At 43.2% G+C, this 15,405-nt stretch overlaps 2 protein-coding genes across 2 annotated transcripts in view; one reads left to right on the forward strand and one right to left on the reverse strand.

Annotated features, from left to right (window-relative positions):
- The window catches only part of SLC6A1 (solute carrier family 6 member 1), a 57,497-nt gene extending 43,606 nt beyond the window's left edge, over positions 1-13,891 (reverse strand). The window contains exon 1 of the mRNA XM_051627794.1: positions 13,797-13,891. The gene's annotated coding sequence lies outside the window, so the exon portion shown is untranslated. The remainder of the gene's footprint in view (positions 1-13,796) is intronic.
- On the forward strand, positions 10,006-13,767 carry LOC127388388 (basic salivary proline-rich protein 2-like). The gene is made up of 2 exons (XM_051627853.1): positions 10,006-10,095; positions 12,622-13,767. The coding sequence occupies exons 1-2, from the start codon at positions 10,006-10,008 to the stop codon at positions 13,765-13,767; spliced, it is 1,236 nt and encodes a 411-aa protein (XP_051483813.1).
- Positions 13,892-15,405: the final 1,514 nt, after the last annotated feature.

Below are 15,405 nucleotides of genomic sequence, written 5' to 3' on the forward strand. Positions count from 1 at the left end.
TAAATAACAAAAGAACAAACTAAATAGGGCTGCCTTTCTAATACTGTCAGAGCTGGCACAAATGTGATCTGCAAATAATAGTGTGCAAGGTTTTTTTAAAATAGACTTTGAAAAAATAATCTAGAACCTTTGTGAAGTTTTTCAGAGGTCCATCTAAGTATTTTCCAAGCCCATACTTGTCTATTTCTAAACAACTTTGGCTAAGATACAGAGTTAGTCTTTTAAAATAAAAAACAGTCTTTGATAATTTTCATTTAATCCTTCCCCAGCCTGAAGATTTTACCTTCATAAACTACCCTTTTATTTTTATGTCATCTGCATAAAGAAAGACAGAAGCGGAATATAATGCCGAAGCTCAATTTTCAATATAAAAAAAGTACAAAACTATAATAAACTCCACCACTGCCCAGTTCCCTTTTGTGGGGGGCATTACACCGAGACAAATCAAAATGTTCCATGGCCTCTCTAAAGTGCTTTTGAGCGTTGTCCTTGAGCACCTCCAATTCTTTATTATTTATATCAAACCCAATTTCCACTGAGACTACACTAGTAGTATGTCATCAGTCTGTAAATCTGTCAAGTCCCTTGGAGACCACAGGAAACTGCTTTTGTAAATCCAGCGCCTCCTTGGAAACTCTTGTTGTGTAAAATCAAAATCATCCTTATGCTCAGTGGAAACATACTTGGAGTAGCTGAATGCAAATGTGGGAAAACAATCTTCTTCATGGTCTTCTGAGTATTGCTGCTAAGCAGAACCATCCATCCCTTTTTTCAGCCAGCCACAAAGATGAAATCCTGCCACACGGATCCATGTACCATCAGGTATTGCTGCTTCCTTTTGAAGGCTTACAAGCTGTTACGAGCACTTGAAAAGGGAGTGCTAAACCATAGACAGCCTCCACATGCTTGTACTTGGAAAAGCAGCCAAACCCTTCCCTACTCCTTTAGGGACTCAGATGCCAGGGCCAGATTCACAACTGGTAAAAATTACTGTTGATTCATTCAAGTCACTGACCTTTCCAAGGTAAGCATTTGGTTTACTTTCCTGCTGTTTTCTTCAGAAATAGTAATTCTTATTCCTTTCTCAATGACACATGCTGATTGTTGGAATATTATATTATTATTATTATTATTATTACTAGCTTACATGCCAGAGTTTGTGTGTTTGGGGGGCTTTGGCAGTATAGGGGAAAGGGCAGCAGCTGCATTTCTTGTTAAATCTACAGGGTGTTCACTGTTACTTTATAGTCCCTCAGTTCCTTCAGCTTTATTAAACAAGGCAGATTCACAGAATGTTGTGCACTGGATGCTACACAAGACCTTGGCAATCAGCAGCAGCTTTCCCATTCAGTGGAGTTCAACCAAGAAGAGCCACTGAAGGCATAACATGGAAGTTGCTACATTTGCTGACCTAAAGATGGTCTTCCATGGAATGACAGCAGCAGATTTCCTTTCACACATGTTTGTTACCTAGCTCCTCAAACTCTACTTTGTTCAGAAAATAAGCTAAGTTGAAAAGATATCACACTATAAACTCAGTCCCTGCCTTTATCAAGTGTAGCAGTATTTTGACTTTAAAAATTTTGGTGGGGGGGCAACAGAATAGACTTAGAGACACCAACACCCTGAAACACCACAGAGAGGAGGCACACTCGCTGTTGTTCCTCACAAGCACCTTGAGCCAGGCTGCTTTAAGTACTTATAGACATTCATACATGTGCCCATGCTGAAAAGCTGAGTATGTCTTTAAAATTATCTTAGTACCAGGTCAGTACCAGATAGTCCAAGGACAAACAAATGACAATACCTGTGCCACTGCTACTGTGTTCATTCAGAGCCACATTACCACCTCGTTATGCTGACAAGCCACGTAGACCAGAACAAAAGTTAGAACTGACATTCAGTTCCAATCTGTTGACTTTTATCCTAACTGCAGTGTTTTCTAGGCTAAGCAAGCACATTGACAAGCGACAGCAGGAGTGTAACTGACAGCAGGAAAAGAGAAGAACTACAGAGTATACACACACACAAAGTGCAACGTGTGTGTATTTATATGTGTATATAGAGAGACACATGCAAACCTAACTGGCTCATCCCTGGACAGCTGGTGTTAGTCCCAGCCCTCACTGTCAAAGCAGCTGCCCAAGAAGTAACCACAGGGCAGAAGAGGCACTATTCAGATCAGGTGCAGCAGGACAGGCTTGGCCAAAGCAGTGAAAGACCGATACTAGTGGAGTCAGGTTCACTCAGGCAGGGAGTCTTACTAACAGCTAAGGTGATGTCCAACACCCAAGTTCACTAGTCATTTCACTTCCTAAATTCAACATATATTTTGTTTCAAAAAGGACTAAGGATTTCACCTGTGGATTATCAAATAATCCCATAAAATGTTAAAGGGTTACAAAAGAAATAACAAACTAATGGCTTTAACTAAACATACCAGAGTGCAGTGCCACTTTTCCTTATTATGCTGAATGGGTAAAAAATGTAATTATCTATACACCACAAATCAGGCATCTTGGTTATCAAAAGGCATCTTAGATGGTTATCTTCATTTATCTTGACTATACAAAAACCAACCCAAAACAAAACCAAAACCAGAAGAACTGCAGAGAAGCTGATTCCGTACAGTTTTTTTAAGTGTCAATAAAACTAAGCACTCTGCGGGGAGGTGGGATCAGACCAGGAATAGTAGTTAAAAAACCCGCCAAAACCAGAAATAGTAGTCAAGAAAAAACTGAATGGATATTTGAGCACCACACTTGAGATGATCCATACTGATGAACAAAGTCACAGAACCCTGCAAATAATGCCCAGAGGGCACAACTGGCTATAATTTCTAAATATGTCCTCTTGGACACATTTCTGGGAAATAATATCTTGCATATATTTTAAGTTACCCATCTTTCCCTCAAGGTAAATATCTTATTAAAGCAGACCCAGAAAACCTCACTCACAGTTCCTAAAGTTCTGATACTTTTAAGGTAGATTCAGGCAGCACCCAGAGATTCAAGCAGCATGAGGTTGTTACGAAAAAAGATACATCATCTCCAAAAACCTTTAAGACCAGTAATTACACAGTGTCTTCTTTAACAGGAGGTTTTCAAGGCTTTAAAAAAGAAACATAGAAAGTGCAGAGACCTTCCAACAAGTCCCAGGTGTCAACAGCATGTATTTTTTCTTGAAGATTTTAATAGTTGCCAGAAATGTGTGTTCTGATACAATCTCCGCACAGTGAAAAACAAGGGAAATTAGATCCAAGTCCAAAAATTAAGAGGTACAACCACATACAGCTTGAGAGAAGAGGACTGGCAGGTTTGATTCAGCTACATTAGCACTAGGGAAGTTACAACTTTTACCTTTAGAAACAGGACAAGTGGCCAATTGCCACTAATTCTGCTGACAGCAAGCAAGAAGCACCATCTTTCCCTGGGGAAAAGTTGGACATGGGGACAGCTTTAATTTACATTATCTCACCTGCACAAACATCCTAAACAATAGTGGTCCCAGCTGCCTTTCACCAAAAACTGACTGTGGCCTAGAGATCTCAGATCAGTCAAGGAAGCAGGATGCTGAAGCAGAACTTGAGCCTCTGTTGAGGTCCCATGCCTGTGCTTACTTGCGGCAAAGCTACTTACCAAGGAGCTCAAAGTGTTACTAATATCAACTAGACCACTGATAGATCTTTGCTGGTTTGTGCTGGTGAGGATCTGGCCTACTGGGACAATAACTAGATTTTCTTTGTTGCTATTCCAGGACCATAAGAGTTAGGCTGCAGTTACAGCAAAACCAGTCCTGCTTTATTCATTTCTATGCAAGACTGCAGACAAGGTGTGATTTTCACACATTTAAAGAAAAAAGAAGCCTGACCTCACAGAAAAAAGTGTGTTCCTTCTCACACAGAATTCCTCCAAAATAAAACCGACATGTTTTGTCTTCCCCCAGCAGAGTGAAAGGATCAATACTGCATTCATCCTCTTGGGTGTCAACATGTGTGGTAGTTCTTAATGACAGTATTTCGTACAGGTTTGCCACTAATTAGATTAATCCTTGACAAGCTGGAACTGAAATGACCATTTCAGCAGCATACCAAGACAAGCAATGAAGGCAAACTGGGGAACTGTGGAACTGTGCAGGTGTCCAGGTGACTGGATGAAACATTATATAGGTGGCAGTTCAGTTTCCTAAGTCCTTCTGTAGTCACTTTTAACTGAGAGCACTCACCCGTAGCGCCTCAGTTCCAATACTTCATTAACTCCCATTTAACACAACAGTCAGGACACCGTCAACTCAAAGAGGGAGGGCAGGCTGTGAACAGAACAAGACTGTCAAACAGTTCTGACCCCTCCTCCTCCCCTCACATGCAAAAGTCAACTTTTTTCAGATTAGCAAAATCTCTCTGGATTTAGTCCAGCTGATAAGCTTTTCTCACTTGCTAGGGGGAACACAGCACAAAGCACATTTATAAGGAGTTCAAGAAATCTTGCAATCAATATGCAGCATGGATCTCTGCAGTACAGCAGTTACATTATCTTGTGTGGCACATGCACCGTTCCCATGGCAACCAGCATCCTTCATCCAACTCCATTATTATGGCTATTTGAGGCTTTCAGAATCTCTGGTGTCCAAGCCATGGCTCAGAGCTACTTTGTGCTAATAAGCCTGAAGAATAGATACAAGAAGAAAAGAAGAAAATATAGCAAACTCTGTTTTGCTAATCTATAAGCAACATGGAAAGCAAAAAGTGGCATGGGAAATACAATTTGATCAGCTAAGGGGAAGCAGCTCTTATATAACCCTCTTCATTAAGTAAGTCAAACATAGAGCAAATTCACAAAGGCCTTTTAATTCCAGAAAAATTAACAGTCACCTCAGTAAGTTTGTTCATGAAGAATGGCTTTGCAATAGGTGTGAGGAAACAAATCTTACTGTACATCTATTCCAATATTAGTTTCTCTATCACTTATATAAGGTATATATTTATTTTTTAAAAGGGTCAGTTTATAACTGCCTGCAGAAAAGTTTAATAAGGTCATTTGATTTTGACCTTTTTACAATGTTCAATAAAGTTTTAAAGGGCTATTACAAAAATCTATAGTCTCTACAGTAGAATCTATATTTGGTTTATATAAATTGTCCCTAGATACTTTAAGTAAGCTTTCTCTATCAATAACAACACTTTTTTCCTTTTTTTTTTTTTTTTTTGCATTTAAGCATTTCCACATCAAAGCATTACAGAAACCTCATTATGCTTTGCATAGCCTAATACAAAGTTTCTCTTAGTCACCAACCAGGGAATTGCAGGCAGAAGATAAATAACCTAATTTATTAAAGCAACCCTTGACAAATCATTCCTAAGTTGCTAGCTAGAGGTTTTATTCCTGTGAAATACACATGGGTCAGTAGGAACAGAGAGGCTTTGAAGTTGGAGGGCTTGAGGGCTCTTGAAAAGAAAAGTTAAAATAAATAACAAAGGCACTACACTAGAAAATGCCCTTACAGCTGACCAAGGAGACTAACAGGCTGCTGAATCCAGCTGATCTTTAGCTACACTTGAGCTTAATTGTGCTCAGCACTAGTTTAGAAATAACAGTAATTCTTTAAGTGTCTTGAACACCATCATTGCTCAAGCTGGTCACATTTAGTGTCTGATCAGGTGTATCCATTGCTGTTGAAGGTAAGGAAGGTCAAAAGCAAGGTCAGTCTTCAGAACAGACCTCTCAGGGAGATCAATGACACCAGCTGGTGCCACTCTCCCAACCCCCTATCCATTCTCAAAGCACCTAGGCAGCAAGATCAACAAAGCCCAGTTTCACCTGCCTCCATGAAGGGCTGGAATAGCAGGTCTTATGAAGTTCAGTAAAGCAGGAGCCTTTCTCCCTTCCTCTGCTGCCACACTCCAATTCCAAGCCCTGTGTCCCATGATAGAGCCCAACAGGACCCCAGCAGGTCCTGTTCCTTCAGGCTGGAGCACAGTAATTCAGGGACAGTAACCGATGCTGCCCTCAAAGAATAATTTTGAAGCATTAGTGATAAATAATGTAAACATTAGGCTCTACAGAAAAGAAGATACAAAATTCCACTACTGGTAAATGAGCACACTAAGCAACAAGGAAAAGTAAATAAAACATTATTGTTCCCAGATACCATCACATGTCTGTTGTGCTGTTGGCAACCTGAAAGCCTTCTGACCTGCCTGTGCCCTCAACTCACTGTTCCTGCAGCCAGGAGCTCCAACCCACTGTTTCATCAACTCAGTCTCCAGGTTGATGCTGCCTGTGAAAACAGGTGAACTCATTTCAGAGAAGTGAAGAAAGCATGATTTAAGTGTCTTTACATTTGAGGCTGAAGGCATGTTGCTATTCAACTCTGGGACAGGTTCTCAATTCTACTCATGTTTGACAGCTAGTGGAATCAATGGAATTAAATTCAAGTCATTTGTGCCACTTAAGCCCACAAAGAAGCTTAACATATTTAATCATATAGCTTTCTGCTTTTAAATAGTTTGCAAGAGGAAAAGGCATAGAACTTTCCATCTGCCTGCTCTTTGGAACTTGCACAAGCAGTTTGCACAACTCTAATTATCTTGCTCAAGAGATTAAAAAACCTCTGTTTTCACAGAAAAGATGTGTAGAGATGATCCAGGAATGCTTAAACTGCTCTTCCTCTTTTTGTGCTTCAATTCAAGGCCAGCTGCTTACTTCCAGCTCAAATGCAGGATCTGTGTCCTCCCCTCCCATACGTGTCCAGCAAGGAACACTAAGATGGGACCGCTAGGTGAAGCAAAACAGTAGATAAAGTTGGGGAAGATGACATTGTGTTACCCTGAAGCCCATCTGCTAATCTAGAAAGGATCTATAACTCAATACCCTTGAGGAATTATATTATTTCAGAAATGCTAAAACCCTGTTCAAATAATCCCAGTTCATTTTAATTTTGGAAGGTTAGATAGTCCTCAGAATTTTCTCTAATTGCATATTCCTCAGAATAGACTCCTCTGGTTGCTCTGTAATCAAATCATAATTAAAGCATCTGTGCCATTCTATCTATCCCTTCCTGCTATTTGTAGCAGTTACAGAAGGCAACAAGGATGCAGCATGCAAAATTTGCAAGCATCAAGGCTCATCATAAGAGCAATAATAGGCATTTGTGCTAGTGGGACTGTCTGAGTGTCTCCTTAGCCTTCCAAAACAATTGAGAAAGAGAAGAACACTAAACAGTGCCCCCCTTGTTGTAGCCACAACTGGAGGCCATGTTTTATTCCTGTGATACTTGTTTTTAAAACACCTGCCTCATTTCATCTCAGCTTCACTGAGAAAACAGTCGTACAGTTGTTGTAGGCTGAAATTCAGAGATACGTTAAATAGCAATGTCACCTCAATAGAGAAACATATTTTCTTTGAGCACTGTAGCCATTGTCAGACTGAATCTCCACTCCGTTTCAGCCAGGAAAAAAAAAACCAACGCAACAAACAAAAAACAACCAACAAGCAAACCCCTGAGCTGTATCACAGAATGCCCAAAATAACTAATGCTAAGGTTCAGGCTGGTGAAGGGTGGGCAGTGTGTGCCCCTCACCTACAAGGGCATACTGTAAGTCACATTTCAGAGCCAAGGTGGTCACACAAGCTCAGTAAACTCTCCCCCTCTCCTCCAACACCCACTGCTCAGAAGTGATGAAAACACTAAGCAAGCTTCTCAGGGAAAACAGTTTGCATATTAAGCTTAATTTTATTTATTTTACTTTGGGGAGGGGAGGGGGAGGGGAAATAATCACCCCCCTGCCCTCCTCCTTAACCCCCCAGCCCAGATTTCTTGCATAAGCAGATTTCCAGATCAGACCGGGACAATTTACCTATGAGATTTCAGTATGCATTGAAAGGAATACATTCATTGCTAACTCAAAGTGTAGATTTTTCAAATGAAGACTTTGGGATGTATTTGTCACCAACATGACTCGTTCCTCCTTTCTTCGGCCCCGATTTTAGTCTTACTACACAATTTTGTAAAGCTACAGAATGAACCTCAACAGTGCTTGGTAAGTGTGTGAATACAATTGGTAGCCAAAGTACTGATTTTCAGGGTGTGATTTTCACTAAAACATCCTTCTAATTACACATAAAAATAACTGTTACTTTACACAGAAAAGATTCCATTTACACAAAGATTATTCTAAGACTTCAGACTAAATTCAGCATTAAGTTTGCTAACTACATATCACATCTGTAAAGATCAAAACTGGAATAAAACCAAAATTTTGCAGCTCAACAAATCTCGTCATTAATCATTCTTACAGAACACTTCTATTTCTGGATGATTAATTCTTTCAGAAATTATTTTGAGTGGAAAAGTAATTTTTATAACTAAATATGCTTAATTTAAGTCTTGAATAGAAAGCTTTTTCATATCTAATAGATAGTGTTAGCTACCAGTAAGGTACACATCTGGATTTTATTTCTTTAAGGGTTTGGTTGCTGTTGTCATTTTTTGTGGTTTGTTGGTTTTGTTGTGGTTTGTTTTTTTTTTTAAGCAGACAACAGCAGCACATCAAAATTCCTACAGAGCAAGACAAAAAGGACTCCTGAGACACCAAAGTGATTGCTCAAAGCACTGCATCAATTCCAGCTGGAGTCTAAGGACTCATACCTGCTATGCCTTGTGGCTTCCCTGTAACCCACAAGGTCCCCTGTAACAAAGAGCTGTCATTAACCCAGTAAAAAGCAGAATTATTGAGAGTGGCAGTTTCTGCACATTTAAGACTGATCAGAATGGCAACACGGAAATATCAGAATGTTAATGCAAATGGTTTGGGTCTGTTTCCTTGGGGTAAAGCCAAAGCTTGACCTCTCATGCTAGTGTTCCAACTCCACCAGTGCAGCTGACAGCAGCACTTACAGCACTTAGCCAAGGGTTTGTAGATTACATCAGCTCTGCCATGGACATGGTCAGCATCTTTGGTGTTCACAAGTTGGCCAGATCTGGAACAATTAAAAGCATTGGGGGGGGGGGAAAATAAAAATAATTAAAAAATAATAAAGAGGTTTCATGGAAAGTAACAATTCGTTGTTCATATTATGCTATGTTATTTTCCTTCTGCATATTCCTATCCTAACGGAGAGAAGGGTAGAGGACCTATACAAAACCACATGTTTTAGTAATTTTACTTCCTAATATACAAGGGATCAAATCCTGTCTGCATTCTGTAAATAGCACTCTCTGTGCAGCTGGCAGGGTTTTTTTTTTCATCAGTAAAGGAGATCCAGGTGTAGATGAATTTACTTAACATGTTACCTTCCAATCTGACTGAATAAAACACATTTGAAATATCCAGCTGCCAGGGTTGCCCATACAAAAGGCTCACATGAGTGGCCTGAGAAAGTTTCAGATTTTATGTTATTTTCCCCTTAGAAATATGAATTTAAGAAGTAAATCCAATAATCCACTTGGTATTTCACTCTATTCTGACACAGAATTTATGACAAAATCAGAAGTTGGGGCTGAAACACTGGCTGTCCTCACACAAACAGTCAAAGGACTTGCTGCTGGAAGCAGGGGAAGAGAACATCTCAGTTGCTAGAAGTTCTGAAGCGTATCAATTGTTGTTTAGGGTTTTTTTTTAAGCCAGATAGCAGAAAATTCACCCGTGATCTGAAGGCAGCTTAGTCTTGCAGTCGGTAACTGAAGTCTAAAGATTGCATTTCTTACGGCTGTTAATACAGGGAAAAGACTTTTGTTGCCTTGTCCGTTGTTTTACTGAGCCACTGCAGCAACCGACCTTGTCTTTTAAGTGAGATCTGTCAGGACTGTGAAAAGTGCTCAGTCTTTCTTTATTTGGCCAGGTCTGTGCTCTCGTCGCCTGTTCAGAGAGGTCAGGGCTGCAGCATCAACCTTCCATTAAAGCATTCAGAAAGGCTTTGAGGTGCACTGCGTCCTGCTCTTTATATAACCAAATGTGTCACCATATTAACAGTGCAACCATGCAGATGTCACAGATGACCATCTAACATGCAGTTGAAAGGCACAGATATGTCCCCAAGTCCAAATTCATTTTTCGTTTCCAATGTTCAAGGCAAGCATGAGTTAGAAGAAATCATGGTAAGCAGAAAATCCTAAGATAACGTGAAAAGAAATTGTCACCAAGGATTCTCTTCAGAGATAATATTTTTTTTCCAAATCACTTGTTCGTAGTTGAGTCATCCCAGAAAGCATCTAAAGCTTGTGGAAATTTGTCACTGCATATAGGATGATGAGTGCAGAATTCTTACAGATTCTTTAGAAATTGCCTTTTTGCATCTGTAGCTTGGATTGCACTTATGTAGTGAACACATTCAAATATAGTCCAAAAACACCTTCCTACTTTGCTTGTTCCCAGTCCTCATGTTTCACTACTCTGTTATACTTAATTACTACTCTGTTACACTTAATAGTGATATTAATGCTACAGTCCTTCAGCAATAATAGACTAGCCACATCAGCAGTATCTTCAGTAAATACATTAATCACCAATTCATCCATGCTAACAAATACTCGTTTACTTTTGAAAGGAGTTTTAGCAACCCATGGCATTCATGAATCCTCTGAGACCGGTATATGCAGCCCTGATTATTATAAAAAACAGACTCAGCTTATAACTTCACCAAAGGAAACTACATATTCAATTAAGTAGACACAAACATTGCTTCATTTCTCCCTTTTCCACATATATATCAAATAGCAAGATTTATGCACAGAAAATACATACAACCCTGTCTAGAATTTTTCAGACTCACTGGGTATGAAGAAATTAATGATCACAAAACAACTATTTAACATGAAAACAACTGCCTAGAATTTATGCAGACCCATGCTCATATGAACACACATATGATAAAAATAAACTGTAAAAACTAGCAGTCCATCACCAGATGACATAATTTGTACCTTTAACCACAGAAGAAACAACCACCGTCAATTTCGTACACATTCTATAAACTCCAAAGATTTAGAATTCTCTTACAAGGAGTTCCCTATGATGCCAGTGTTGATATTAAAATATTTCAAACTTATCAAAGGTTAAATTATGCTATCTAGCTAGGGAAAAAAATAAAAAAATAAAATTGAGCTGTCAATTCTTAAGATAGTGTTAACATAGCAATTTCTGACAGGTTTCACCCATTTAGCATTATGACTGAAATGTATTTTGGCAAATGAAGGAAGATACCAGCTTATGCTTGCTCCGTTCCCTCTGCCCCAGCTGAAGTATTCAGATTCATAAACATGAAGTGATTTGGTCCTCAACAATGCTGAGCTTCCACATACCTAATTAAAGTAAATTTGAACCGCCCAGGCTGAGTGACTCGAACATTTAAGTCACTTTCGCACCTGCACACAAATTTGGTAACTCGAAGTTTTAAATTGCTACCATTTGTATCTGGATCTCCACATTTAAAACATAAGCTGCCAAGTTCCTCGGATTTTTAAGAGGCCAGGATCATCCACTGTCCCTTTAATGTTCCACCTCATCTCCAAAAGTAAGGTCTTTTTACTAGAGCTCAGTGTGATTCACTGGAATTTGCCAGGCAGGTCAGGAAATTCCCTGAAGCAGAGGAAGAATATTAAAGAGATGGGACATGTATATCAAATCTCATTACTGTTCCCTTATGAGAATCAATCAAGTGAAAGGACATGATGATGTCATTATGACATCACTTATTTTGGGATTAGAAATTCATAGCTACTTAGCAACCAAATCTGTCCAATACAGAAGTGAGAGATCCAGCGGAAGATGTTATCATCTGACCCATTTACTGCAAGATAAATATTTGTCCATTCTTGTTTCAACACCTGCTAAGACATACACTAACCCCGTTGTTTCAAGTACAGAATATAAGAAATACAACATTCTCTCTGAACCTTTTTTATTGTTAATATCCAAGTACTTTTTTTTTTACCCTGTAACAGCTAATAAGCCCGTTCACTCGTAGTAATTTTCCCTTTCACCTTCTCATAGATCTAAAACATAAAAATACAAAAAGAAAAAGCTTGTGCTGTACAATCTGAAGTATTTTAAGAACGACAGCCTCCATCAGAAACTCAAGCCTCGCATACTCAAGGGAGACTAATATAATTGCATAAGAATGCAAGCTTAGAAAGCACGTTTATTTCGATAAACCAAGATGAAAACATCCAGCTGATGAGCTCCAGTATCTGTCAGAATTTCCAACAACAACAAAATAAAAGCTTTGTGCATGAAGAAAAGACTTGGTCACGCTACTTCTGTGGCTATTTCTGGGACCTGAAAAGGGTTTGATGCCCGGAATCTATGCCTGACCTGATTTTCTTTAAAAGTTCACTCATCTCTGTTGAGAATACAGTTTAAACGAGTTCTAAAGCAACTGAACAAAGCTAACACGTGAACTGAAATTATAAGTACATCTTTCAATCCATCACCAACAAGCTAGAGACAACATCAGGCTGACACTGGGTTTTAAAACCCACGCTCTGTTACGAACTAACCCAGCACGGGAACCTATTTCACATCAAAACGAAAGAAAATAAAACACCCCACCTTTGGGAAATAACTTTTATTAGGACGAGGCTGTTTAAGGTCCCCACTGAAACGAGAGCTCCGCGCTCCCCCAGCGAAGCCCCGCCGATCCCTGTGCTGCCTTCCTCCCTCGCAGCCAGGGACGTGCCCCGGCGGACAAGCACACGGACCCACCAAGGCTGCACAGGTCTCCTCCACCACCGCCCGTGCGTTTCGCAGAACCCCGAGTGCCGCCGCGGGGCTCCCGGCTGCCGCCCCGCAGCGAGTACGGAGGCAACAGGCGACCGCCCGCGGCCGCTTCCCGCCCGAATCACCTCAGGACCCCCGAATCACCTCAGGGACCCCGGAGCCGCTTCCCGCCCGAATCACCTCAGCGCCCCCCGAATCACCTCAGGGTCCCTCGAGCCGCTTCCCGCCCGAATCACCTCAGGGCCCCCCGAATCACCTCAGGGTCCCTCGAATCACCTCAGGGACCCCGGAGCCGCTTCCCGCCCGAATCACCTCAGGGCCCCCCGAATCACCTCAGGGCCCCCCGAATCACCTCAGGGCCCCCCGAATCACCTCAGGGACCCCGAAGCCGCTTCCCGCCCGAATCACCTCAGCGCCCCCCGAATCACCTCAGGGTCCCCCGAATCACCTCAGGGTCCCCCGAATCACCTCAGGGTCCCCCGAGCCGCTTCCCGCCCGAATCACCTCAGGACCCCCGAATCACCTCAGGGCGCCTCGAGCCGCTTCCCGCCCGAATCACCTCAGGACCCCCGAATCACCTCAGGACCCCCGAATCACCTCAGGGCGCCTCGAGCCGCTTCCCGCCCGAATCACCTCAGGACCCCCGAATCACCTCAGGGCGCCTCGAGCCGCTTCCCGCCCGAATCACCTCAGGACCCCCGAATCACCTCAGGACCCCCGAATCACCTCAGGGCGCCTCGAGCCGCTTCCCGCCCGAATCACCTCAGCGCCCCCGGAGCCGCTTCCCGCCCGAATCACCTCAGGACCCCCCGAATCACCTCAGCGGCCCCCGAGCCGCCCCCGGGGCCGCTCCCCGCCGGGCTCCGCCGCCGATGCCGCCTCAGCCCTTGCCCCGAGGGCGGCAGCCTCGCCCGCCGGGTCCCAGCGGCAGCCCACCCTTCCCGGGAAGGGCTGAAGGGGCACAGCGGCTCCCCCCACCCCCGCGGGGCCGCAGATCGCCACCTGCCTCGCCTCAACGCGCCGCGGCGGCCGGGCACGGGGATAAGGGCTGAAGTTTTTCCTCCAGACGCGCACAGCCTACCTGCCGCCGGAGCGGAGGAGAACGAAGAAGAAGAGCTGCCGTTGCCACCGCCAACCGGCCCGAGCCACCGGCGCTGCCCTCCCCGCGCGATATTAATGTTCATTTAAAGCTCGGCGCCCGCCGCTCCGCCGCGCCCTCCCCACCCAGCAGCGCCCGCGCAGCGGCGGGGCCGCCCTTCCCCGCCCCCGGCCCGCCCCTCGGGAGAGGGACCCGCGCCTGGAGACTCCCCTCAGGCCTGGCCCGCCTCGTCTGGCCTGAGAGCTGCACCCCACAGCCCTTACCAGCTCGCCCCTTCTCCCTCGACCGTCGGCGGGGCGGCTCTGGGATCCTGTCAGGTTGGAGATCCGTTCCCTTGGACCGTTCGGCCATGGCTGGTTTCCCCTCAGCACGAGTTAAAAAGTGAACAAAAGAAGCTGTGAACGGCAAGTCCGGGGGAGCTTCTAAAGGCTAGTGGTTTTCTGGTGGAGGTTGGGTGGTGCGTGTTTCCAAGGGGAAGGTTTCTTCAGGCGGGAAAGCTTAGAAACTGTGTTTTTGCAAGTGCTGAAACGTGGATAACGCTTCCAAACTTCCTCAGAAACGTCGAAGGTTAGGGAAGGAAACGGTCAGATTCGCCCTTTCCTGGGATTCGTTTCAGTTTGGCGTTTTCTCCTGTGAGATTTCCAGTCAGAAGTCCCTGGTGGTCCCTCTCCAGAGGGCACGTTCCCCAGCAGGGGCAAGGGCGGGTGAGCTCACCGCAGCGGTGACGCCTCAGGCCGCTCTGCTGTGTCCCAGGGATGGCCCAGCAGGTGCTCTGCTGTGGTACACCGAGTTCCACCAAGGACGGACACAGCCCAGATCTCCAGTGAACATTAATAGCTACCAGAAAAAAAAAAACACAAAACCAAACATGGGCACCTTTGTCTTCCCAGGTGATGCTCTGAAACGAGTGAACGGCAGTGACAATTAGCCAGAGGATTGAATCAAAAGAGCAGCTTCTAGAGAGTTTTTCAAGGTAAGAGGGTTTCTCTTGTGGCAAGATTAAAGTAGCCATCACTGCAGTATCCAGTGTGTTTCACTGCATTAAAAAACAACCTTTCTTGTTTAGAAGATGAAGTGACACTCACAATCTCTGCTAGCATCAGTTGCCTTACACACAGATTTGGTCACAAAGACAGCAGCATGTATTACATTATCATACACTTGTCAAATAAAGAAGACCTAGCTTCCTTTTCCTCCCAAGCAGGTCTGGAGGGATTTTTTTTAGTTGTTATTCACTCTGTCAGTGGTTTATGAGCCCACCCCAAATGTTTGTCCATCTTCTTGATGTCTACATTGATCTGTGTGAATCTAAGGATGATGTGTGAACTTAAGTGTAACACATTAATCACACAACAATAGGAATATAAACAGAGATGTTTATTAGTAGGAAGTGTATATAGAGAAGGTAGTAAGATCATGGAATCATAGAATGGTTTGGGTTGGAAGGAACCTTTAAAGCTCATCTAGTCCAACCCCCCTGCAGTGAGCAGGAACATCTGCAACTAGATCAGGGTGCTCAGAGCCCTGTCCAACCTGACCTTGAACATTTCCACCTCTCTGGGTAACCCATGCCAGTGTCTCACCACCCTCA

This window comes from Apus apus, chromosome 9 (genome assembly GCF_020740795.1).
Source record: "Apus apus isolate bApuApu2 chromosome 9, bApuApu2.pri.cur, whole genome shotgun sequence".
In the NCBI taxonomy this organism is placed as follows: domain Eukaryota; kingdom Metazoa; phylum Chordata; class Aves; order Apodiformes; family Apodidae; genus Apus; species Apus apus.